Genomic DNA, 27,722 nt, shown 5'->3' with positions numbered 1-27,722 from the left:
GCTCAGCGCCTTCGCTATCTCTTTTCTTGCTTTCCGTAACAATTTACGATACATTTAATCCAGGCTTGGGGACTAACATTGAAAAGGGCTAAACCGCTTAATGCTTCCCCCTCACTATGTTAATTTCATCTAATATTTCACCAAACTCCTTCCTGATTGCTTTGTCAGTATTTTCATTCTCATTTGCGAAAAAAGGTGTTTTACCTTATTTAAAAATCAATGAGAAAATACAATTGAAACACTTAGAAATCCAGAGACAACACTTCCAACGCATGTTACCAGAATGTGGTAATTGATCAAAATAAAATGGCATCCTCCAAGCCTTCACCAACCATGCTGCCCGTCTGAACTAAAAGCCCCTCGGTATAGGAAAGGGAATAATATAATATACTGGTTTTGCCCTAATGACAAGAAATATTATAAGTTCCTAGGCAACTGAGATATCATATTTAGTGTACCTCATCTCATTACCTAGATGAACCTCATCTCATTACCTAGATGTACCTCATCTCATTACCTAGATGAACAGTGCAAAGAAGTGGTGAGGTAGATTGGCCATTCAAAATATCCTGTGTCCAGGGATGTGAGGGTTAGGTGGGGTTACGGGATTGCAGGTACAGGACGGTAGCCTGGTTAGAGTGCTCTATCAGGAGTGCAGGTGTAGACTCGATGGGCCCTTGGCCTCCTTCTGCACTTTCAGGATTCGATAATTCGATGAACACTATTCGTAATAATCCTCCCATAACAACTGCTTTTGATTTCTACAGTCAGCTTTATCAACAAGAAAAGCAATGAAGAGCAAACTGTACTTCAAACCGTTTAAGAAGCAAGAATTAACCTACTGAAATATGTTCTATCATTGAATGTCCAAATAATAATAATGGCTTATTGTCACAAGCAGGCTTCAATGAAGTTACTGGGAAAAGCCCGTGGTCGTCACATTCCGGCGTCTGTTCGGAGAGGCCGAGTGATGTTAATCTGCTTCAATAACTGCCACTTTCTTACTACTTTCAATCTTCTCAATCAACTGCACAGCATTATATTGTGTCAATTTTCCATGGAACTAATTAGGTCTCTGATACTTGCATCTTCTCCAAAATGGTCTAGATCAGACAGAACAGTAATTTTTGCATTTTGGCTTTGCTTCATTCCAAAGCAGTAAGCAAACAGGACAAATAAAAGGAACGGATATTCAGCAATTGCCTCTCTAATAAGCATCTCACAAAAATTGACTCACAATTCATTTCATGAAAATAAATTAATAATAGATTTCCATATTCATTGTGCAAAGACAACTGCAAACAAACCTCAACTTTATTGTTAACAACATGCTAGTGCCATTTTGTTTTAGTTAAAAATTTTGTCAGAAAACACTCTCTTTTACAGAAATTGTTTATGCAATGAAATTATTACAGTCACTATTTAACCAATAGTTCTACTTGAAATACCTCGAGTCTGGAGTAAACCTTGATGTATACTGCAGAATCAAAAAGCATTTTAAGTGCAAGTGAGAATTCACTTTCCTGCTAACAATTTTTGTGATCGTCAATCTCAGTCAGTGCTTATAGCAAAAAGTCACTCCAGACAAATTTGCATTCAGTCATCCTTTTGTGCATGATTAGATTCAAGGTAATTGAAACATGAAGTTAATATGAGCTGAAGGACAACAGCTGTGCTACACTGTGCAACACGCCCAAGGAAAATCTCATTAACCCGAGTCTACCTGTAGAGCAATTTTGTGTGCTTGTCTGTCAATGCAAAAAGTACTTCTGAATTTAGAAAATGCAATAATATTTGATTAAAATTCCCTTAAGACCTTGTGCCACCTTTAAGATAGAGCACTGAATGCTAGGGACCCACAAGTAAAAGGCTTCGAAAAGTGAATCCTTCTTACTTCCTTAAATTAGAATAGTCTGTACAAAATGGGAGCCATTGACAGAAATCAGAAGCAGTCAGCCAAGCAATAATCCCTTCTGAATCCAGGCAAATATCACTCAGAGGCTTGTATGAAGCAAAAGAGGGCTAAATCACAGTAATAAGAGATCCCATAATGTTAATGTTCACATCGCAAGGGCAGATGATTCAAAAATTATATAAGCTCTTCAGCTACATGTTAAATTTGAACCCATATAATAAAGTACAGACTTTTCTGTAAATGTCATTGTCACACAAGTCATATTTTGAGATTAAATCATAGCAATTGGTTGACTGTACAGATTTTGTGGTAAAGGTGGGTTAAGCATCCTGGTCTCCCTTTTGCATCCCTGTGCAGAATGCTCTCATCGTACTTCAAAACTAACATGGTACTAGATTACTCAAAATATTGATAGATTTGATTAAATGCGCCAGGAAAATAATCAGGACTATCATATTTGTGAACCCTATCCTGGTATCTATTAGCTCCTAAGCGAAACAGAGATTAAGTTTAAAAAGTCTCTGCATTTAATATTTTCTTAAATCCAGATGGCTGTTCTGACTATAGCAGGAACTGCAGACATTTCCTTTGCTTGCATTCACTTTCAATGCACAGTGATGCGTTATGACGCAGGATAGATGGTCAACCAACTCTCAAACTCAACAACAAAAGATGAAGCATTATAATGGATATATGAAAAGGCTGACTGCAAAAGCCCTACAATTTTCATTGTAAGTAAGTGCAAAAAGAAATGCTCACTGAGATATAAAAGCTTCTCGAGTATATATTCTCTTCAACATTTTAAGATAGTGAGAGGACAGAGAAAGAAAGAGTTGATGGAGAGGAATTCATCAGTAAAAGAAAAAAATAAAATACCATTTTTGTGCTCCCAAAATAAATCAAAACAGGGAGTAAAATGTTATTAGTTCTCAAATACATGACAAACTATATCAAAGGTTAAATGTAACGGATTTCATCTGTTACTTCCTCACGAACTTACCTAAATCTGTATGTGCACTGCTTAAAAGTTGTTTGAACTTTTCATGACGGGATTTTTCTCTTATCGTCATTGGTGGTGCCCCTGACGCATTCTGATCTGCAATTCGTGCCACTAATGGAATAACAGGCCGCGAAGGGAGTGACTGCTGTTTCTGGAGAGTTACTCTGCCTAAAGAGCCACCTGGAATAAAAATGAAGTTAGTCATTATTTTTTCCTAACAGACAAACTGGCTGCATCCCCCAACAAGCTTAATGACAATTTGAGAACACCATAAATTGCTATGTACTCATACAACCAACTGCTGAAATGAATGAAAAATATCACGCATTTTTACTTGTTAACAGAGTGACTGCAAGATCTCTTGTGGAATTTTCATTGGTGATAGCATTACTTGCCAGTCCCATGAGCAATCTACATATACCCACTCCAATGAGCAGTCTATGCTTATCCATTGATTTGAAGGGTGTAGTTAACCCTCAATATCTACTTAAACGTAGCAGACCAAGGAATTAGATAGAGATGCCTTATCACTAGTTTATAGGATATACTATATACCATCTCGAACATCTTATTGCTACCAAATTACAGATTAAACTACAAATCAGGTTTATTAAACATTAAAGGTTAAAATACTCAATGCACACAGTATATTTAGAGAAAGTACATTTACCATTCTCCTGGAAATCTAAAAAAACACAGATCATTTTCCTGCACCAACCTTCAATGCAGAATGCATCCAAGACACGTGGTTGCTTATTTCTCACATAACAATTTGTTACTGCAGCCTCTGATTCATGTTACAGTTGACAGCTTCAGACTGGCTGTGATCTTGGTGCAAATCCAAAATATACCTATCAAGTTCTTTGAAGAAATCTTGTAACGTTAAAACCATAGTCCTCTGTAAGTCACTCAGAACTGCCAACTCAAAGATACTTCAAAAAGATTCACAGAATGCCAACCATAAAGCAGATTTGCTGAACAGAGAAATATTGAGCAATCTTTAATGCTCAAGACCTGTAATTCCAGGATATTAACAGTACTGATGGTGCAGCTAGGCAGATGAACACTAGCGCTCTGCACTCAACAGGCACTGGCATTTGAAATAAGCTTTTGTTCAAAAGAACCTACTAATACTTCATATTACAATTAATATTCTCTGTGGCTTTATTAATTAGCAAAACGCCAGTTTGGAACCAACAATAAATAATTTTATTATGTATCAAATGCAAATCCCCAAAGCCAAGCAAGAACTTCCTCATTTGCTGAGTTTAAGGTGATTAGACCGCCAATGAATCTGTAGAGGGGACACTCCTCAGTAATGTGGAGCATTGTTTGTGTCTTTTCACAAGTGTATAAGCAGTTTGTACTTTGGCCCTAGAGGTAGAAAGTGGCTCCGCAGGGGCCCTCGCCTGTCCTGAACCTTTTTAGCAAGGACCATCGTGGCAGTTCAAATCTGCAATTTGACGGATGGGCTTTGTCACAAATAACTTGTAGTGGCTTCCCATTTCTTGATCTTCAGGATATCTGCTGGTAGGTATTGCTCAGGAAGGGTGCAGCTTATGGGGTGTCAAGGTGGAAGGCAACCAATCGATGGGTTGAGCAGGGCAGCATGGAGTGGTAAATGAGGTGCAGGATGGATCACTTCAATCAGCTGTGGGTTTTCATCAGTCAGCACATGTGTGACAGAGTGATGTCCGCAGGGATAGAAAACAAAGGAAGGGATGTTGAGCAGAGGTATGGGTGTGTGTGTGTGTGTGTGTGTGTGTGATGACCTTTGCCAGACAGGTACATAGTACTCTGCTGCAAAATAGGATAGTGGACCTACTTCGGTCCACAATGAAATGCAGCAGCATCCAAGTTGATCCGCCAAGTTTGGTTAGTACGCTGTTTCTAGTTTTCACCTTGGCTGTTTTCTTCATATGTTTCCAGAAAAAGGGCCCCATCTGGAGCCACTCCCAAGAAAGAATTTGATGAACAATCTAAGTAAAAATACAATGTACGTTTGCCTATCAAGCATAGACAATTTTGAGCACTCCGTCAACCTATCTGTGCTGACCAAAAAAAGACCTCTCCAGCGTAATCCCACTTTCCAGCTCTTGGTGCATAGCCTTTTAGGTTACAACACTTCACGTGCATAGTTTTAATTTAATTGAGAGTTTCTACCATTACCGCACCCTTTCAGGCAGTGAGTCCAAGACCCCCACCACCCTCTGGGTGAAATAATTCTCAAATATCCTCTATAATCCTTCTGCCAATTACTTCAAATTTACGCCCTGGTTTTTGATTTCTAAGGGCAATAGTCCTTTGCATCTATTCCATCTCGGCCGCTCAATTTTAAACGCTTCAATTAAATTTTCCTTCAGCCTTCTTTGTTCCAAAGAAGACAACTCCAGCCTAACCAACCTTTCCTGACAGCTAGCTTTCCATCCTTGGCAACATCCTCGTAAATGTCCTCCATTCTTATCACTTTTGTGCGATTACATCCTTGCTGTAATGGTTGACCAGAGTGACAGGAAGTATTCTAGCTGTGGCCTAACTAGAGTTTTAAACGGTTTTAGTGTAGCCTCCATGCTCTTTATATGTCTTGGCTAATAAAGAAAAGCATCCCATATGCCTCACTAACCACCTTATCAACTTGCCCGACAACCCTTGGGGATGTGTTGACATACACAGTTAGGTCATTCAATTAATTCCTCTAATCTTCAAAGTATCCTATTGTTGTATGCCCTTGCCAGGTTCTCCCCAAATACATTGGCTCACACTTTCCTGGATTGACCCCGGATTGAATTCAATTTGCCACTTCTCTGTCCACCTGACCAGTCCATATCTTCCTATAGCCTGCAGCTTTCTTTCTCACCAACACATGACCAATTTCTGCATCATCTGCAAACTTCTTAAATGTGACCTTAGATTTAAGTCTAAATCATACTGGTATATACTATGTTACGACCCCCTGGGCTAATGCACAGTCAACCTCAGCCCTACTTGAACCGGAGTCACAACACAATTGAAATTAATAAATGATTCCTAGAAAACACCTCAAGTATTTGGTCCTTGGCTGCCCAATGATTACAGTCATCAGGTTTGTAAAGTTAAACGTAATTAATTTCAGTAATAACAATAACTATAATTAAAAATGCAGCAAATACAACAGGTTAGCTATTATCTATTTCCTTACCCCTCCCCCTTTTTGGCTCACCCCACCCTCTATACACACGCATAAGACAGACATACAGAAGCACAGAGGGGAAAAGAGGGATGTAAAAAATAAAAGGGATAAGAGGAGATCTTAACACACCTTTCTTCAATCTAGGCTTTCAGTTCGAGGTTTTGCTTTCAGCCTGTAACAACTTTCACTGTAGATTCATTCAGGTCTCTGCAGTTTCAGAAATATGGCAGCTATGCAGCTTTTCTGGATAAAAGAGAGCGAGAGCTCCTTTCATCGGAGTGTCCAGGACCTCACTGTTCTTTCCTTGGTTCTCTGAAAAATCATCCCACTGGGGTAGGATCCAATAACCGCCTGCTACCAGGCAGAATACAACCTTTGCCCAATTAATTGGCCGCCAGCCAATCAATCGAACTGAGCTCCTCCTCCGATCGCTCGCATATGCCAAAAAGTCAGAGTTCTGCTGTTCAAAGGCTAGCACAGTGTACTAGTTTGTAACTTTTGAGTTCCTCACTTCCTCTACTTGACTTAAAATTAGATGTCTATTAAACATCCATGGATCAAAATGATAACGGCACAAATAAAGAAAGGGAATCAACAGGAAGGGCCCTTCCACTACAAGAGCAAGGGATTCACATTAAGCAGCCTTCCAGTCACAAAAGAATCTGTCAACAATTACACTTCGCTCTCTGCCACGGAGACATTTTGGCTCCAACTTGGTACTTTCCCATTAGATCCAATGGACATCTACTTTTATGACCTGTTTGCCATATTGGACAATGTCAAAAGCCTTGCTAAAATTCATATGGACGACAAGGAATCCATGTTGTCTTTTTAAGGCTAAAATGTCCAATTCATACTTAGTGGGCATTGGGCGAGTTTATTTCGAGATTCTGACTTCATTTATGATATTTTCTAGTGTTTTGTCCCAGTTCCTGTATTCTGTCCTCATTTTTAAGTTTCAATTTCCTGTTATCTTCTTAAATGATTCTCTTCAATATTATTTCTAATGACTTGGTATCTTTTTTAATGGAAGGTGCCCAATTTATAATACTCTTTCAGGAGACTGGACTCATTTTGTATACATGTAACATATAATGACACTGAACATATGAATCTGGATAAGCCAAGAAAGAAAAAATAATTGTAGCACGAGAAAATAACTTCAGGAAAATAGGAGAAACCTTTCCCAGAATCCTCGATACTTTCCAGAAAACCGGGGTTACCGCATACTATGCACCAATCCTAATTTCCTCAAGCAGACAGAACTATCTAGAATCCAAATAACTGTTTCTATCTAACTTGTCCCTCCACAAATGCTTTGAATCATCATTCTGGTCGAATTTCTCTTCCAGCTTCCCCATGCCTATTATGAAAACATGTCATCCATGGGACCCAATTTCTGTTTCATGAATCTCATTCCCACTAAACTGCTGATCCTCATCCACCAGCCCACAATCCCAATAGCTAACAATATAAACGATTCCCTCTGCTCAGGGGCTACCCCCCTCCTTTACAAAACTACCATCACAATTCCCCTCTTTAAAAAAATCAGCCTCCTCGTTCCTTGCAACCGCTTTTTCCACTCCGCTCCAATTCATCCTTCGCCTTCCATATTCGTATCAATTTAGTCAGTAATTTCTCAGCTTGCGTCCTCCTACCAGTCACATTTTTGCCCCTCCCAAAGTGGTCTTAATGACCAGACAAAGTATATTTTCCAAGGCTTCTTAGCAGCCTTTGACGTGGTCAAACACTCCAATGCCTTTCCGCTTTTGTCCTGTTTGGGGCGATCACCCTTAATATGTTGCACGCATCAAGTGCATCGCTAACAATGACTTTTCCACCCAATCGTAACTTGGTCATCTCTTCCAACATTAAAAATTCTATTTTCCTTTGACTCCACCCTCTTGTCCATCCCCTCTCCTTCAACCCACCATTGGTGGTCATGTCTTCAGCTTGTGCCTCCTCTCATAAGCCCTAAACTCCCTCTTTGAACAATTTTCTGGTCACTGCGTCTCATAGCTCTTCTTTGACTTGGTATCCACTTTTATTATACCTCTTGAAGCCCTTGGGAAATTTTTAACGTTTGAGTGTTAGAGGTAAATAATGATGAAGTTTTTAAGGGATAGCTAAATAAACACGAAGGAGAAAGGAATAGAAGGATATGATCTGATGAGATCAATTTTTTTTAAAAAGAGGCAGATGCATAACCAGTTGGGCCAAATGATCTGCTTTTGTGTTGTAACTTGCAACTCTCTACTTTTCTAAATGAGTGCAGTTCCAACAACACTCAAGCTAGACACCATCCAGGACAAAGCAGCCCACTGGAATGGCACCCATCCACAAACATTCACTCCCTCCACCATCAATGCATAGTGGAACAGTGTGCACCATCAACAGGATACACTGCAGAAACTTAGCAAAGTTTCTTAGACAGCACCTTCCAAATCCACGCCTGCTACCATCTAGAAGGACAAGGGCAGCAGATACCTGGGAACACCACCATCTGGAAGTTTCTATCCAAGCTACTCACCATCTTGACTTAGAAATATAATCACTGTTTCTTCACTGCTGCTGGGTCAAAACCACTGTAAGTGCACTTGCATCACATAGACTGCAGTAGTTCAAGGTGACAGCTCACCACCACCTTCTCAAGGGAAAGTAGGGAAAAGACAATAAATGCTGGTCTACCAGCTACGCCCATATCCCATGACGTGAAATTTTTAAAAATCTGTAGAATGCTATTCAATATGTGTTTACATGCATCATATATACATTGTTATATCCAGGATACAATGGACATAAGAATGCACATACTGATTGTCCTGATCTACAGTGAAAAAAGTACATCCTGTTATAATTTGGGATTGCTCCCAATCTTTTTACCTTAAGAAAAGCTAGATCCCTGTTAATGCCTTCTTTAAAAATCAACATCCACAGACAAAACCATACTCTCATGATCAGAAGCACAACTTGATAATGTGGTGAATTACCCCTTTGTGACGTACAGTGAAACCAGTAGGCACTGCCCACATCCTACAATTTGTGATCTCTCCAAAATCGACAAGGATCAATACAATTAAAATGCTACACAATTTAGGTTTAAAATAATTTCAATTAAAAGACAGAAACTGAAGTCGGTCAATCATCATAATGAGGACATTTCTTCCCAGTACTTTATTTTTAAAAAGTTTCCATAAATGAGAAGTCTCAAAACTAGTGCAGTTCTCTGCAGTGACCTTTACAACTTGGCCAGTGCGTCCTTCATGAAAAGTTGTTACAAGAGCAAGATTTTTCATGGAGTCCCTACAGCCATACAGCAAGAAAGGAATTGAAGAACATATGCTGCCACTCCCATTTATATCTCTTTTCCAGGAGAAAGAAAAATATACCAATATATTTCACAATTGATCAAAGCTACCAATCATACATGGATTTCAAAATTATCAAGAAAAGATTGAAGAACAAGCTATTGAGAGCCTAGGGAGACCCCGATGTTAAATTGTTCCATTATCCGAGTAAGCTTTGTATCATCTAATAGCTATTGAGTAATACAAACTGTTTGATCTGAAATGGTCAAAGGCATTTGCTATAGCCAGGAGCTGCTAATTCTGATGATGTACACCTGACTGATTTAGGACAAAGTGCCTTATGATTGTTCATCAATTAACATGTCACAAGCCCAAGCTATCTGATCAAACATTTTAATCTGATGAGGCCTGTTTACAGGGAAAGCTGTCTCTGAAGAAAGACAAACTTCCTCAAATTCACCAAAACACCGCCTTGAAGACTATCTTAAATTTGATGGGGTACTTGCATAGCTGCAATTCTTAAGAATCTTGTGAAATTATTAAGATTCTAAACAGGACAGGTCGTTAATCGGTCATACCCTTTACCAATATGAACTGACACTTTGTGACCACCAGTGTGTAAAAGAAGAGACATATAAGGCTGTCAGCATTCAAATAAATCCCTCTTGAAAACAACATAAACTTTTAGAATTCTAAAAACTCAGTAAATACAATTTAATCCTAAACAAGCATTTGCAGGGAAATGAGACAACAGTAGTATAACACTTCCATGTAGCCATTCTTCTCTAGAAAAAGTAATTTCAAAACAACAAATTCCACATCAGCAATGTGTACTAAATGTCCAAATTAATTTTAACAAAATTTACTGGCAAGTTTTCAGTGAACAATTTTGATGAAATATATAGCACTCTGCTCCAGTTACAACACAAGCAGTCCAGATTTGAAAAGCTGCCAGCTCAACCAGGTAACTTACATCTGATTTTCAGAAATTAAAAATGAAAGCAACTTTCATCATTTAGTAACTCTAATTAATGCCTCCATTTCCAAACATTCTCTCATTTCCTTCTCTGTAGCATTTTCCATCACTATTTTTGCATAATCTTTCATTGAACTCATCAGTACGCGCGTTTCCATCCTCTACACCTGCCACCCTTGTGCCCAACAAAGACTGAATTTGGCAATGATCTGTCGGTCGATTATGGACAAACACTAATTAAGAACTAGGCAGAGCTCACACACATTTCATAAGTATCCTTCCCTTACAGCTGGCAGAAAGAAGAGACTTGCTTTCCAATATTTTAAGTTGGATTTAATCCCATTTTCCAGAGATGAAATGAAAGTGCACTAGCCAACTATGTCAGGTCAAATACCTACTCCGAATGGCCACTGCCTACATATTCAACAAAAACAGTAACATTCAATGTGGCACAGTGGTTAGCCAGGGACCAGGGTTCAATTCTGGCCTTGGGTGACTGTTGGGTGTTTGCACATTCTCCCAGTGTCTGCATAGGTGTCCTCTGGATGCTTCGGTTTCCTCCTATAGTCCAAAGATGTGCAGGTTGGGTGGGGTTGCAGACATGGGGTAGGGGAGTGGGCCGCTCTTTCAGAGGGTCAGTGCAGACTTGATCGGCCAAATGGCCTCCTTTTGGGCCGTACGGATTCCATGGTTTCTAAAGCAGTCCCCATATTGCAACTATTAGGCACAATTTCAGGAATCAAAACCAGCTTTATTATAATATTAATAATCACTACATGTGCTTTACAGGTTGGTCTCTACCAAAAGAAATTATCCTCTGCTTTTGCAAGGCTGAGGTCAACACTACCCAACATTACATACAAGATGTTACCAGGGAATTCCACAACAGAAATGTCATTTTATGAAAATATGCTTCCAACCAACCAATCTACCTGCCAGCAGTCATCAATGACAAGGTTCACAATGAGTTTGCCTAACTTAAAAGCCAGAAGCGAATTTCTTGCAGTAATTTTGAAAAAGCAAAAATAAATTCTGAAATAAGAATCTAAAAATTCAGAAGCAAACAGGCAGAAATCTATCAGGAGATATGTAAACAAAAGCAACTACTCTTGAATTTTCTCTAACCTGGTGTGCCAAATTATACTGAAATCCTCCAATTTATGAAACATCAGTGCGGCAAAATAAATCATCCCAAAAAGGCTTGTGAAATTTATGATGTATTTCCCAAATCAACATAAACAGAGGTGAATTTCAGCTGAAAGATTGATAAGACGAAGTGACCCAGTTTCTAAAGCATAAAAATAACTCTTCATGGATTACCAAATTCCCACAAGCAATTTGTAATCTTCTCAAGGTCTCCACAGAATGCCAGCTCACTGGTTTTGCTGAAATTACCCAATGTCCCAAGGAGTATGCCCTCTGTAATTGCATCTGTCTGGCATTAAATATGATTGATATTATAGTGATCCTGTTAACAGCAAGTGTTACAATTCATTGCACACATCTTGCTTGATGGGAAAGGACTCCACTGGTCTGCTGCTCCAGGGCTTCACCCTCTAGCCATGAAGCTATAAGATGAGAGACTTGACCAATGAGTCATTAAGCAGGTATAGTAATTTCACCTACTTTTGACTCTAAATTAAGACAAGGAACAGCATAAATTCCCCTGGTGGTTTATTAAAATATACAGATTAGGTGAAAGGTGAACAAACCCTTATTCACAAGTGAAAAGTTACACAGCCTCACTTGAAGTCTCTGCAACTCGTTAATGATCTCTTAATGGCACACAACCTTTCCAGAGAGACTAGCAGCTTTTTTTCTTCCTTCCTTTGCTCACATCTCAGAAATTAAGAAAACCGTGCTTCTTGTTCTGCGAAGGAGAAGGTGGGCTTGCTCATTATTACAGAACTTTTCCTGGATTTTCTAAGCTTTATTACGCGACTAAATAAAAGAGCAAAGATGTTCACATTTCGTTAAGAGGGAGAGAGTTAGAGAACAAGAAAATGGAGTTAAGATATGCAAGTGGGGTTAAGTAACATTGTAACGGTTCTGCTTGATGCCTCACCTAGATGCAGTGCTGCCAGCTGCTGGCAGCACAACAGAGTACATAAGAATTAGGAGCAGAAGCAGGCAATTCAGGTCTTCGAGCCTGCTCCGCCATTCAATCAGATCATGCCTGTTCTCTTCCTAGTCTCAAATCCACCTCCCCACCTTTTGCCCATATCCCTTTAACCTGTTTTTATCAAAAATATATCTCTTACTCAAATCCCATTACACTATGAGGCAGCGAGTTTCACAAATTCACCACTTTCTGTGATAAGTAGTTCCTCCTCATCGCAGTTCCAAATCTACCACCTCTCAAACTATATTTGATTTGATTTATTGACACATGTACCGAAGTACAGTGAAAAGTATTTTTCTGCGGTCGAGGGAATGTACACTGTATGGACATTGTAGACAAAAAGAATAATCAACAGAGAACATTGACAAATGATACATCGATAAACAGTGATTGGTTACAGTGCGGAACAAGGGGCCAAACAAAGCAAATACATGAGCAAGAGCAGTATAGGGCGTCGTGAATAGTGTTCTTACAGGGAACAGATCAGTCTGAAAGGGAGTCGTTGAGGAATCTTGTAGCTGTGGGAAAGAAGCTGTTCCTATGTCTGGATGTGCGGGTCTTCAGACTTCTGTACCTTCTGCCTGATGGAAGGGTCTGGAAGAAGACAATGCCTGGGTGGGAGGGGTCTCTGATAATGTTGTCTGCCTTCCTGAGGTAGCGGGAGGTGTATACAGAATCAATGTGGGAGTGGCAAGCTTGTGTGATGCGTTGGGCTGTGTTCACCATACTCTGAGTTTCTTGCGATCTTGGACCGAGCAGTTGCCATACCAGGCTGTGATGCAGCCGGATAGTGTGCTCTCTATCGCACATCTGTAGAAGTTTGTGAGAGTCGATGCAGAAATGCCAAATTTATTTAGCTTCCGTAGTAAGTAGAGACGTTGTTGGGCTTTCTTGACTGTTGCATCAACGTGAGTCGACCAGGACAGACTGTTGGTGATGGTGACCCCCAGGAACTTAAAGCTATCGACCATCTCCACTTTGGAGCCATTGGTGCAGACGGGAGTATGTGTCATGCTACGCTTCCTGAAGTCGATGATCAGTTCCTTGGTCTTTCCAACATTTAGAGAGGTTGTTTTCGGTACACCATGCAACCAACTGATTTATTTCCCTCCTGTAGTCTGATTCGTCATTGTTTGAAATACAGCCCACCACAGTCGTATCATCCGCAAACCTATAGATTGAGTTGGAGTTAAATCTTGCCACACAGTCATATGTGTATAGGGAGTACAGTAGAGGACTGAGTGCACATCCTTGCGGGGCTCCGGTGTTGAGGACTATTGTGGAGGAGGTGCTGTTGCCTATCCTAACAGATTGCGTCTGTTGGTGAAGAAGTCGAGGATCCAGCTGCACAGAGAGGGGTCAAGTCCAAGATTGCAGAGCTTGGTTATTAGTCTTGTTGGGATAATGGTGTTGAAGGCGGAGCTGTAGTCGATGAACAGCAGTCTTACATAGGTGTCCTTGTTGTCGAGGTGTTCGATTGTTGATTGTAGAGCCAGGGAGATAGCATCTGCTATGGACCGGTTGCAGTGATAGTCAAACCGCAGTGGATCGAGACCATCTGGGAGGCTGGCAGTGATCCATCTTCATGACTAGCCACTCGAAGCTTTCATGATAACAGACGTCAGGGCCACCGTTCGGTAGTCGTTGAGGCAGGCGATCTTATTCTTCTTTGGTACTGGTATTATTGATGGTCTTCTCAGAGCGGAGGAGTGAGATGGTGAAGATATCTGCGAATACACTCGCCCACTGCTCTGCGCAGGCTCTGAGTGCTTGCCCAGGGACTCCGTCGGGGCCCGTCGCTTTCCGCGGATTCACTTTCAAGTAGGCAGCTCTTACCTCAGAGGTTGTAATAGTGGGTAAGGGTGTGTCCAGGGCTGTTGAGGCGGGTGTCACTGATACACTGGCTGACTGCTCAAAGCAGGTATAGAACTTGTTCAGATCATCAGGTAGGGATACTCCAACCACAGATATTCCACCTGGCCTTGCTTTATAGCCTGTGATCTTGTGTAGGCCCTGCCATAGTCATCGTGGGTTAGTGTCGTTGGCCTGGGACTCTAGTTTGATGCGGTATTGTCTTTTTGCATCCCTGATGGCTTTCCGTAAGTCGTACCTGGATTTCTTTTCTAGGTCAGGGTCGTCAGACTTGAACGCCTCCATCCGGAACTTCAGCAGGGAGTGAACCCTTTGGTTGAGCCAGGGATTCCGATTGGGGAATACCCATATTGTCTTCTTTTGGTACACAGTCCTCGACACACTTACTGATGAAGTCTATGACGGTGGTTGCGTACTCGTCCAGGTTAGCTGCCGCAGCCTCGAATATGGACCAATCCACAATCTCCAAGCAGTCGCGGAGGATGCCCTCAGATTCCTCGGACCAGCACTGCATGGTTTTCTTAACTGGATCAGCACACATGAGTTGCTGTTTGTAAGCCGGAAGTAGGAATACCGACTTGTGGTCGGATTTGCCAAAGTGTGGTTGGGGAATGGAGCATTAGGCAACTTTGATGCTTGTGCAGCAGTGATCCAAGGTGTTTGCACCTCTGGTGGAGTAGGAGATATGTTGATGGAGTTTGGGTAGGACCTTTCTGAGTTTGGCCTGGTTGAAGTCTCCAGCCACGATTGTCAGGGCTTCGGGATGCTTTGTTTCTTGGTTGTTGATGGTGGAATGTAGTTCGTGAAGTACTTTCTTCACTTCCGCCTGGGGTGGGACGTAGACTGCTGTAATGAGTACAGAGGTGAATTCACGTGGGAGGTAGAAGGGGCGACACTTCACGGTTAGGTATTCTAGGTCTGGGGAGCAATGGCATGCTAGGGACACCACATCCGAGCACCAGGAGGTGTTGATCAGGAGGCAAATACCCCCGTCGTTCGACTTGCCTGAGGCCTTTGTGCGGTCCATTAGGTGGATTAAAAAACCTCTGTGTTGGGTGGCGCAGTCATCCGTGACCTCTCGTTCTAGATTGCCCCACAAGGGGGAACATTTGGTCTATGTTTACTTTAATCAATCCTATTTAGTATTTTATACACCTCGATCAGAACCCCGCTCATCCTTCTAAACTCCAGCGAGTATAAGCCCAAACTGCTTAATCTCTCCTCATACGTCAACCTTTTCATCCCCGGAATCAATTGGTGAACCTCCTCTGAACTGCCTCCAATGCCACCACATCCTTCCTCAAACAAGGAGACCAAAACTGGGCACAATACTCCAGATGTGGTCTCACCAACATCTTATACAATTGCAATACTTCTCTATTTTTATACTCCAGTCCTTTTGCAATACACGCTAACATTCCATTTGCCTTTTTTATTACATGCTGTACCTGTATATCAACTTTCTGCGATTCATGAACAAAGACACCCAGATCCCTCTGCCAGACGCATCTTGAATCTGCTTTCCATTTAGATAATAATTTGTCTTTCTATTTTTTCGTCCAAAATGGATAACCTCACGCATACCTACATTAAACTCACACTGTATAACTGCAGCATGCCACACATGGACAGAATGTTTCCCTCTTAACGGCGGGCAAGGCAGAGAAGAGGAAAATAGTCAGTTTCCTGAAAACGCCAAATATGGGCAGGACTGTGGGGTCCCGACTGTCATAGGAGGATAATAGCAGGCTGCCAAAACCAGATTAGCATATTATTACAATCCCGGACCAGACCCCATTGTTAGGGAACCAGACAGAAACTTCAATATTTTATTTAATTTTTTTTTAAATAAACATTTTATTGAGGTATTTCTTTGGCATTGTAACAGCAACAAAATCAACAATGTACATAACAAGGAAAGTATTAACATCGTGCAAATACCGCCTCCCTCTCCCACAGGTCCTACCATTACTTACCCCCCTAATCTACGCTAGCCTAACCACCTCCCCCACCCTCCTTCTGCTGCCAATTAATTATCTGCGAAGAAGTTGACGAGTGGTTGCCATCTCCGGGCGAACCCTAACAGAGACCCTCTCATGGCGAACTTAATTTTCTCCAGGCAGAGGAAGCCAGCCTTGTCCGAAAGGCAGGTCTCCGATTTCAGGGGCTTGGAGTCCCTCCATGCTAGTAATATTCACCTCCGGGCTACCAGAGAAGCAACGGCCAGAACATCTGCGTCTTTTTCCTCCTGGATTCCCGGATCCTGCGACCCCCCAAAAATCACCATCATGACTCATTGTCACCCTCGTATTAAATACCTTGGACAAGGCGTCGGCAAACCCCTGCCAAAATCCCCTCAGTTTTGGCCATGCCCAGAACATGTGGACATGGTTTGCTGGCTCCCCTGCACACTTCGCACATCTGTCCTCCACCCCAAAGATTCTGCTCATCTGGGCCACTGTCATGTGAGCCCGGTGAACAACCTTAAATTGGATCAGGCTGGGCCTGGCACATGTTGCTGTCACATTGATCCTCCCCAACGCGTCCGCCCAAAGGCCCTCCTCTATCTCTCCCCCCAGCTCCTCCTCCCACTTTTGCTTCAGCTCCTCGGTCTGCGTCTCCTCCCAACCCATAAGCTCTACATATATGTCCAAGACGCTCCCCTCTCCTATCCATCCTCTAGAAAACACCCTGTCCTGAATCCCCCTTAGCAACAGGACTGGGAAGGTTGGTACCTGCCCCCGCAGAAAGTCCCGCACTTGCGGATATCGAAATTCATTTCCCCCCACCAATGCAAACTTCTCCTCCAGCGCCCTTATACTCGGGAAGCATCCTTCTATAAACAAGTCCCCCATCCTCTCAATCCCCGCTCTCTGCCAAAATCCGGAATCCCCCGTCCATCCTCCCCGGGGCAAACCGGTGATTATCGCAGATTGGGGACCACACCGATGCCCCCTCTGCTCCCACATGTCTCCTCCAATGCCCCCAGACTCTCAGGGCCGCTACCACCACTGGACTGGTGGAGTATCATGCTGGCGGGAACGGCAGGGGCGCTGTTACCAGCACCCCCAGACTTGTGTCCTTACAAGAAGCCGCCTCCATGCGCACCCACGCCGGCTACCCCCCCCCCCCCCCCCGCCCCCCACCCCCGGCCCTCCTCACCATGGCTATATTAGCCACCCAGTAATAACTGCTGAAATTCGGCAGCGCCAGCCCACCATCCCCCCGACTCAGCTCCCCCCGACTCAGCTCAAGCATTGCCCTCTTCACTCACTTGCCCCCCCACACAAAGCCCACTATAATTTTATTGATCCGCTTAAAAAAAGGACCGCAGGATAAAGATGGGGAGAAATTGGAAAACAAATAGGAATCTCGGCAGGACCGTCATTTTTACTGATTGAACTCTGCCCGCCAGAGACAACGGGTGCGCATCCCATCTCCGGAAATCCTCCTTCATCTGCTCCACCAGCCGGGCCAAGTTCAATTTATGGAGCCTGTCCCAATCCCTCGCCACTTGGATACTCAGGTAGCTGAAACTGTCCCCTACCACTCTGAATGGCAGTTCCCCCAGTCGCCTCTCCTGACCTCTCGCCTGGACCACAAACATTTCGCTCTTCCCCATATTGAGCTTATACCCCGAAAACTGACCGAATCCTGCTAAAATTCCCATAATTTCTTCCATCCCTTCCATTAGGTCTGAGACATACAACAGTAGGTCATCCGCATACAGCGAGACCCTGTGCTCCCCCCACCCCCTGGACCAGCCCCTTGAGGCCCTCAGAGCAATTGCCAGCGGCTCCATCGCCAGCACAAACAGCAGTGGGAGAGGGGGCATCCCTGTCTCGTCCCCCGGTGCAGTCTGAAATAGTCCGAAGTCGCCCTGTTTGTCCGTACACTTGCAACTTGAGCCCGGTACAGCAACCTAACCCAGTCAATAAAACCCCTCCCAAAACCGAACCGCTCCAGCACCTCCCATAAATAATCCCACTCAACCTGGTCAAAGGCTTTCTCCGCATCCATCACAACACTACCTCAACCTCCCTACCTTCCGGGGGCATCAGGATCACGTATAGCAGCCTTCTTACATTGGCCACCAGCTGCATACCCTTAACGAACCTCGTGTGATCCTCCACAATAACATCCGGTAGACAGTCCTCAATCCTGGAGGACAAAATTTTGACCAGAAGTTTGGCATCCACGTTCAACAAGGAAATCGGCCTGTAAGATCCACAAAGCTCCGGGTCCTTGTCCCGTTTCAGAATGAGCGAGATCATGGCCTTTGATATCGTCTGGGGAAGAACCCCTCTTTCCTTAGCTTTGTTAAAGACCTTAAAGATCAGCACTGGCCCCAATATTCCGGAGAACATTTTGCAGAACTCGGCTGGGTACCCGTCCGGTCCCGGGCCTTGCCCGACTGCACGGTCTTCAGACCCTCCACTATCTTCTCCAGCCCGATCGGGGCCCCCAGTCCTTCTACCAGCTCCCCAACCACATTTGGGAAAGTCGGTCCCTCCAAGAAGTGCCTCATCCCCTCCGGCCCCACAGGGGGTTCCGACCTATACAACCTGCTATAAAAGTCCCGAAAGGCCTTGCTCACCCCGCCAAGTCCCCAACCAGGTTCCCATTCCCGTCAATAACTTTCCCTATTTCTCTAGCTGCCTCCCTCTTTCTGAGCTGCTGTGCAAGCATCCTGCGGGCCTTCTCACCGTGCTCGTAAATCGCCCCCTTTGCCTTTCTGAGCTGTTCCACTGCCCTCCCTGTGGTTAACAAACTAAATTCCACCTGTAGCCTCCGGCATTCCCTTAAAAGCCCGGTCTCTGGAGCCTCCACATACCTCCTATCAACTCATAGTATCTCTTTTACCAGTCGGTCCGTTTCTGCCCTATCCGTCCTGTCCCTCTGGGCCCGGATCGAGATCAACTCCGCCCTCACCACTGCCTTCAACGCTTCCCATACACCGCTGCTGAGACCTCCCCTGTATCATTTGCCTGCAGGTATTTCAGCATGCACTTCCTCAGCCTCTCACACACCGCTTCGTCCGCCAACAGCCCTACATCCAACCTCCATTACGGGCGCTGCTTGTTATCCATACTCACCTGCAGGTCCACCCAGTGCGGAGAATGGTCCGAGATCGTGATTGCCGAGTACCCAGTGTCCACCAACCCAGCCAGTAGGGCCCTACCCAAGACAAAGAAATCGATCCGGGAATACATCTTATGTACGTGGGAGTAAAAAGAAAATTCCTTCGCCCTCGGCTGCCTAAATCTCCATCGATCCACCCCCCATCTGCTCCATGAACCCTTCCAGCTCCTTTGCCATTGCTGGCACCTTGCCCGTTCTCGAGCTTGACCGGTCCAGGCCTGGATCAATAACCGTATTAAAAACAAAGACACCACCCACTGAAACTCAAACAGGCGCGTCTCCATCCCACAAAAGTGCACATAAATAAAAACAAAAGGGACATTGCCAACATCTACCGAGAAAAAGAACCCAAAAACGAAAAATCGACTTTCCCCCCCACCTTTTTTCCTCGAAACAGAGCCCCAAAAACAGACACAAAACAATAAGAGAAGGCACAATCAATTTTAAAACAGGAAAACAGAACCCCCAAAAAAGACCCAAGGGGAAAAAAAAACAGAAAAAAGGGGCCCAATATAGGCCAACAAGTTGTCTCAAAGTCCGAGGGTTCTCAGACCCCCACCAGTCCTTTTCTTTTAGCAAATTCCAGCGCCTCATCGGGCGACTCAAAACAGTGATGCTGGTCCTCATGCGTGACCCAAAGACGCGCCAGATACAGCAGACCAAACTTCACCTGCTTCTTGAAGAAAATAGACTTGACTTGGTTAAAGCCTGCCCTCTTCCTCGCCACCTCCACGCTCAGGTCCTGGTACACCCGCAGGATACTGTTATCCCACTTACAACTCCACGTTCGCTTGGCCCACCGAAGAATGCATTCCTTGTCCAAGAATCTGTGGAATCTCACCACCATTGCCCTCGGAGGGTCCCCCGCTCACGGCTTCCTAGCAAGCAAGCGCTCGGTAGGCCCTGCCCATCTCCAACGGTTGGGGGAATGCCCCCTCCCCCAGCAACTTTTCGAACATACCCGCTACGTATGTCCCAGCATCGGCTCCCTCAGCCCCCTCCGAGAGCCGACAATTCTTAAGTTCTGTCGGCGGGACCGGTTCTCAAGGTCCTCCACCTTCTCCACGAGCCTTTTCTGCTGTTCCCGAAGCATCCCCACCTCCAGCTGCACCGCTGTTTGATGCTCCTCCTGTTCAGCCAGCACCTTCTCAACCTTCTGAATCACCCGATCCTGGGCGTCCAATCTTCTCTCTAGCCGATCAATTGTTTCTTTAATTGGGTCCAAACATTCCCACTTCTGCCTGGCAAAACCATCCTGGATGGCCTGCAACACCGCCGTTGATCGCTGCGCTGCCACCCGAGGGTTCCGGTCCTCGGCCATACAGCCTCCCGCTGCAGCTCGTGGCTAACTTCTCGTTTCTGCCCTTTCGTGCACTTCTGGTCCTTTTCTTCATATACCGAAACGTGGAAATGGTGCCCAATTGCCTCAGCCTTCGAATTTGCTGTTTAAAACCGGACAAAAGTACGGGGGAAAGGTCCAAAAGTCTGACCAGAACGGAAACCACCAAATATGCGACTTACTCCTTCATAGCTGCCACCAGAAGTCCTTATTTAATTTTTAAGACTGAGGAAAGGATACTTAAGTCCAGAAGTGATTGCACACACAAATAGGGATATTATATGTTTAAACAGACTTTATTACTAACATAGTATAACTAACTTTAGCATCATAAAGAAAACAGCTTACAATTACCCATTAAACAATGCTTAACAATGAAATGAAATGCTCCTAACTTCTATCTTTATCTCCTCTTAAACAATACCCACCTCGGGTCAAAATAACTTTTAAATAGTTAGTTGACCCAGGAAACGTACTTAAAAGGATGTCTTAGATATCCTGCTTTAAGAGATATCCTTCAGGAACCAGCTTACAGATTCTTGTCTGTCTCAAGCTGTTTAACCTGCCAGACATTGAGAAACTGCTCTTGTCCTGTTCACAGGCAAATCTTTAACTCACTGTTTGAGAGAAACTGCTCCCGTTCACAGATGAAAACTCACTGTTTTGAGAGCAACTGCTGGTCTGTCCACAGTCAAATCTTTAACTGAACTTCAAAACTGAAAAATCAACACCTGGCTGCTTCAAAAATGCCCCATTCTCTTCTCGTGTAGTCTTGCAAATTCTCACCCATGACTACAGCGTTTAATGCAGGTTTGAGCACATTTCCAGCAGAAACTGGGCATTCTGTCGGACCAGGTCTCCATGGTGTCCACCATCCTCCCCATACAGACGTCTATGCACCTAAATGTTGTGGTTTCAACATCAGAGAGCAGATAGGCACACACTCCTCTGTTCGCATGCCACTCTGTTGAGAGCCTCTTACAACTCCCCTGTGTCCCGCTGATACTCCAGCATCTTCTCGATGACTATTCCCAAAGGTTCATCATTTGACTCTCCAACTATCCTCGGGCTCTCTATGCCTCCTCTTGCTGTCGACACTGTCTATGCAGTGACCACCAGAAAGTGTGTCACCGAGACTAAAAATGATCTATGAGCCATCGAGGTGTGGTTCTGCACTGGTGGACAGTGCAGTTGTAAGCTGTGAAAACATGTTTTTTGTACTCTTTCGGGGTCTCCCATGAGCTCAGGGATCGGCCTCCTCCCCTTCCTACTGGCACCTCAAATGGAGAAAATAATGAAGAAGTGACTGCCTAGGCTGCCTCCTGCATTGCACTAAGGCTCAGGTTCTGATTTGCAGAGATTATGGATGCTTAGGGGAAGCCAACCTTGCTGTCAGCACAGGCAAAGTCAAGCTCCTCTCCTGCCAGCTCAGCAACCCGCTGCTTATAATGTGAGAGGGGTTGGATGTCGCATATGCACCCCCCCACCCCCCACCCCCCACCCCCCCCCCCCCCACCCCCACCCCCCATCATCTCCCTCGAACACCTACTGTGCATGGTCATAGATAGATAGATGGATTGTGAGCACTTCTGATGCAGTAAGTCGCATGCTACTTATTCTGTGGCTGAGAATTAACCTTGTGACTCCCCAAAGCCTGCCCTCCATCTCCAAGGCACAAGAGGTGTTTGAGGAAATGCTGTCCATTTGGTTGTATAAACATAGCTCGAACATAGCACTCAGAAAGCTGCTACCATTCAAGATTACACAGTCAAATGTCCTGTCACCCTGTCCAGCACACACAATATTCAGTCTATCCATTACCAACCCATGTTACTTCCTTACCAGCAGACCACATGGACAGCAATGGCGCACTGAAGCAGCAGTCCAGCATCTTTAGGTGTGGTCCAGTTTTTAGGGGTGGATAGCACATATTCTGGCCTTGACATCGATGCCAATGTCCCATGATTCAAAAAATGTTTAGTATCATCTAGTATCCTGCCATCACGCATCAAGTCATTCATGCATTTTAATTAATAAGAATCTTTATTGTCACATGTAGGCTTATATTAACATTGCAATGAAGTTACTGTGAAAAGCCCCTAGTCACCACATTTGGGCACATGTTCGGGTACACCGAGGGAGATTTCAGAATGTCCAATTCACCTAACAGCATTTCATGCATTTCCTGCACTAAAGAGCAGTCCTCCTCTGCACCCTGTGGCACTGACCACTCTGGCAACCTCCTCAAAGACTACTGTGATGAGTCAGGTGAGCCTCCTGATCTCATCTCTGGGAAAAGAGGAGACTTCCGGGTGCGGCGATGACCAGCTAAGTCGCACGTTTCGGCAGCTCCCGGTGGAACGGACTTTTGGGCTCTTAATAAGAGCCCCAACGGCAATTTTAACGGCTAAAAGCACTGTGCGGTAAACCAGAAGGGAATCCCCCCTGGATACGGATGGAAAAAGGAGAGGAAAGTGGCCGGATTGCGGTGGATCCTTTAGAGCAGCGGCAAGGAAGGCAAGCAAAAACCAAGATGGCGTTGGAAGGTGGCAGTTTAATATGGGGCCCTGAACAACACGAGTTTTTGAAACGCTGCGTGGAAGAGCTTAAAAAGGAGATGAAGAAGGAGCTGTTGGCCCCGATATTACAGGCGATTGAAGGGCTAAAAGATGAGCAAAAGACCCAGGAGCGGGAGCTTCGGGTCGTGAAGGCAAAGGCTGCCGAGAACGAGGACGATATACAGGGCCTGGTGGTGAAGACGGAGATGCACGAGGCACACCATAAACGATGTGTGGAAAGGCTGGAGGTGCTGGAGAATAATGCGAGGAGGAAGAATTTAAGGATTCTTGGTCTTCCTGAAGGTGCAGAAGGGGCGGACGTCGGGGCATATGTGAGCACGATGCTGCACTCGTTAATGGGAGCGGAGGCCCCGACGGGTCCGTTGGAGGTGGAGGGAGCATACCGAGTGATGGCGCGAGGACCGAGAGCAGGAGAAATTCCCAGAGCCATAGTGGTGAGATTCCTCCGTTTTAAGGACAGAGAGATGGTCCTCAGATGGGCAAAGAAAACTCGGAGCAGTAGGTGGGAGAACGCGGTGATCCGCGTATATCACGACTGGAGTGCGGAGGTGGCGAGAAGGAGGGCGAGCTTTAAATCGGGCCAAGGCGGTGCTTCATAAAAAGAAGATTAAATTTGGAATGCTGCAGCCGGCAAGACTGTGGGTCACATATCAAGGGAAGCACCACTACTTTGAAACGGCGGATGAGGCGTGGACATTTATTGTTGAAGAGAAATTGGAATAAGCAGGTTATTAAAAAAGAACGTTTGAGACAAAGTGGTGGGGCGAATATGGGGGGCGAAGAGGGGGGAAAAAGTGGGGAGAAATGATTTTTATGTTGTTAATCCTGCGACCCGGTAACATTTCTCTCTTCCAAAGGTTGTGGGGGAGGGAGGAAGGGAGGTGGAGGAGCTGGGGGCGTTGGCCATTGGGGGCGGGGCCAAAAGGGAAGCGCGGGCTTTGTTCCCGCGCTATGATAATCATGGCGGGACTAGGGAAGCAGGAAGGAGGGGGCGTCGCACGGTGCAAGCCGAGGTCACGGGGGGAAGCCGAGGTCGGCCAGAGTTTGCTGACTTCTGGGAGCAACATGGGGGGTGTAACTACGCTAGTGGGGGATCTAGCGGGGGGGGGGGGGGGGGGGTTGGGAGGGGAGATTTACTGGGTTGCTGCTGCTGGGGAGAAGGGGGAGCTGGTATGGGGTGGGGTGGGCGGGGCGGGAGGGCACCGCCTGGGGGGGGGGACAGCTGCGTGGGAACCGGGTGAGGAGCTGGATAAAAGGGGATGGCTAATCGACAAGGGGGGGGTAAAGAGCCCCCCAACCCGGCTGATCACGTGGAATGTGAGAGGGCTGAACGGGCCGATAAAGAGGGCACGGGTACTCGCACACCTGAAGAAACTTAAGGCAGATGTGGTTATGTTACAGGAGACGCATTTGAAACTGATAGACCAGGTTAGACGACGCAAAGGATGGGTGGGGCAGGCGTTTCATTCGGGGCTAGATGCGCAAAAACAGGGGGGTGGCTATACTAGTGGGGAAGCGGGTAATGTTTGAGGCAAAGACCATAGTGGCGGATAGTGGGGGCAGATACGTGATGGTGAGTGGCAAATTACAGGGGGAGGCGGTGGTCTTAGTGAACGTATATGCCCCGAACTGGGATGATGCCAACTTTATGAGGCGCATGTTAGGACGTATCCCGGACCTAGAGGTGGGGAAGTTGGTAATGGGTGGAGATTTTAACAAGGTGCTGGAACCAGGGCTGGACAGATCGAGGTCCGGGACTGGAAGGAGGCCGGCAGCAGCCAAGGTGCTTAAAGACTTTATGGAGCAGATGGGAGGAGTAGAACCATGGAGATTCAGTAGACCTAGGAGTAAGGAGTTTTCGTTTTTCTCCTATGTCCACTTAGTTTATTCGCGAATAGACTTTTTTGTTTTGGGAAGGGCGTTGATCCCGAAGGTGAGGGGGACGGAGTATACGGCTATAGCTATTTCGGATCACGCTCCACACTGGGTGGACTTGGAGATAGGGGAGGAAAAAGAACGGCGTCCACCCTGGAGAATGGACATGGGACTAATGGCGGATGAGGGGTGTGTCTAAGGGTGAGGGGGTGCATTGAAAAGTACTTGGAACTCAATGATAATGGGGAGGTCCAGGTGGGAGTGGTCTGGGAGGCGCTGAAGGCAGTGGTTAGAGGGGAGTTGATATCAATCAGGGCACATAAAGGAAAGCAGGAGAGTAGGGAACGGGAGCGGTTGCTGCAAGAACGTCTGAGGGGACAGGCAATATGCGGAGGCACCGGAGGAGGGACTGTACAGGGAAAGGCAAAGGCTACACGTAGAATTTGATTTGCTGACAACGGGTACTGCAGAGGCACAGTGGAGGAAGGCACAGGGTGTACAGTACGAATATGGGGAGAAGGCGAGCAGGTTGCTGGCCCACCAATTGAGGAAAAGGGGAGCAGCGAGGGAAATAGGGGGAGTGAGGGATGAGGAGGGAGAGATGGAGCGGGGAGCGGAGAGAGTGAATTGAGTGTTCAAGGCATTCTATGAAAGATCATATGAAGCTCAGCCCCCGGATGGGAAGGAGAGAATGATGTGTTTTCTGGACCAGCTGGAATTTCCTAAGGTGGAGGAGCAGGAGAGGGTGGGACTGGGAGCACAGATCGAAATGGAGGAAGTAGTGAAAGGAATTAGGAGCATGCAGGCGGGGAAGGCCCCGGGACCGGATGGATTCCCAGTTGAATTTTACAGGAAATATGTGGACTTGCTCACCCCGCTACTGATGAGAACCTTTAATGAGGCGAGGGAAAGGGGACAGCTGCCCCCGACTATGTCAGAGGCAACGATATCGCTTCTCCTAAAGAAGGAAAAAGACCCGCTGCAATGCGGGTCCTATAGGCCTATTTCCCTCCTGAACGTAGACGCTAAGATTCTGGCCAAGGTAATGGCAATGAGGATAGAGGATTGTGTCCCGGGGGTGGTCCATGAGGACCAAACTGGGTTTGTGAAGGGGAGACAGCTGAATACGAATATACGGAGGCTGCTAGGGGTAATGATGATGCCCCCACCAGAGGGGGAAGCGGAGATAGTGGTGGCGATGGATGCCGAGAAAGCATTTGATAGAGTGGAGTGGGATTATTTGTGGGAGGTGTTGAGGAGATTTGGCTTTGGAGAGGAGTATATTAGATGGGTACAGCTGCTGTATAGGGCCCCGATGGCGAGCGTGGTCACGAATGGACGGGGGTCTGCGTATTTTCAGCTCCATAGAGGGACGAGGCAGGGATGTCCTCTGTCCCCATTATTGTTTGCACTGGCGATTGAGCCCCTGGCAATAGCATTGAGGGGTTCCAGGAAGTGGAGGGGAGTACTCAGGGGAGGAGAAGAACACCGGGTATCTCTGTATGCGGACGATTTGTTGTTGTATGTGGCGGACCCGACGGAGGGGATGCCAGAGATAATGCGGATACTTGGGGAGTTTGGAGAATTTTCAGGATATAAACTGAACATGGGGAAAAGTGAGTTGTTTGTGGTGCATCCAGGGGAGCAGAGCAGAGAAATAGAGGACTTACCGCTGAGGAAGGTAACAAGGGACTTTCGCTACTTGGGGATCCAGATAGCCAATAATTGGGGTACATTGCATAGGTTAAATTTAACGCGGTTGGTGGAACAGATGGAGGAGGACTTCAAGAGATGGGACATGGTATCCCTGTCACTGGCAGGGAGGGTGCAGGCGGTTAAAATGGTGGTCCTCCCGAGATTTCTCTTTGTGTTTCAGTGCCTCCCGGTGGTGATCACGAAGGCTTTTTTCAAAAGGATTGAGAAGAGTATCATGAGTTTTGTGTGGGCCGGGAAGACCCCAAGAGTGAGGAAGGGATTTTTGCAGCGTAATAGGGATAGGGGGGGGCTGGCACTACCGAGCCTAAGTGAGTATTACTGGGCCGCCAATATCTCAATGGTATGTAAGTGGATGGGAGAAGAGGAGGGAGCGGCGTGGAAGAGATTGGAGAGGGCGTCGTGCAGGGGGATTAGCCTACAAGCTATGGTGACGGCGCCGTTGCCGTTCTCACCGAAGAAATACACCACAAGCCCGGTGGTGGTGGCTACTCTGAAAATTTGGGGGCAGTGGAGACGGCATAGGGGAACGACGGGAGCCTCGGTGTGGTCCCCGATAAGAAATAACCATAGGTTTGCTCCGGGGAGAATGGATGGGGGATTTGGAACATGGCAAAGAGCAGGAGTAACACAATTGAGAGATCTGTTTGTAGATGGGACGTTTGCAAGTCTGGGAGCGCTGACCGAAAAATATGGGTTGCCCCAAGGGAAT

General features: G+C 45.6%; 1 protein-coding gene across 6 annotated transcripts in view; it reads right to left on the bottom strand.

Annotated features, from left to right (window-relative positions):
- LOC140393829 (TBC1 domain family member 22B-like) overlaps positions 1–27,722 on the bottom strand; it is a 475,263-nt gene that overhangs the window by 373,595 nt on the left and 73,946 nt on the right. For 5 of the 6 annotated variants that reach the window (XM_072480324.1, XM_072480328.1, XM_072480325.1 and 2 more), the window contains one exon: positions 2,916–3,095. The exons of the other annotated variant lie outside the window; for it this stretch is intronic. In XM_072480324.1, the coding sequence (XP_072336425.1) occupies positions 2,916–3,095 (180 nt within the window). The remainder of the gene's footprint in view (positions 1–2,915; positions 3,096–27,722) is intronic. 6 annotated transcript variants of the gene reach the window in all.

The sequence above is a fragment of the Scyliorhinus torazame genome, chromosome 17, assembly GCF_047496885.1.
Source record: "Scyliorhinus torazame isolate Kashiwa2021f chromosome 17, sScyTor2.1, whole genome shotgun sequence".
Classification (NCBI taxonomy): Eukaryota; Metazoa; Chordata; class Chondrichthyes; order Carcharhiniformes; family Scyliorhinidae; genus Scyliorhinus; species Scyliorhinus torazame.
Note: the sequence above shows the minus strand (reverse complement) of the source record. Positions and strands in the feature narration are given on the sequence as shown.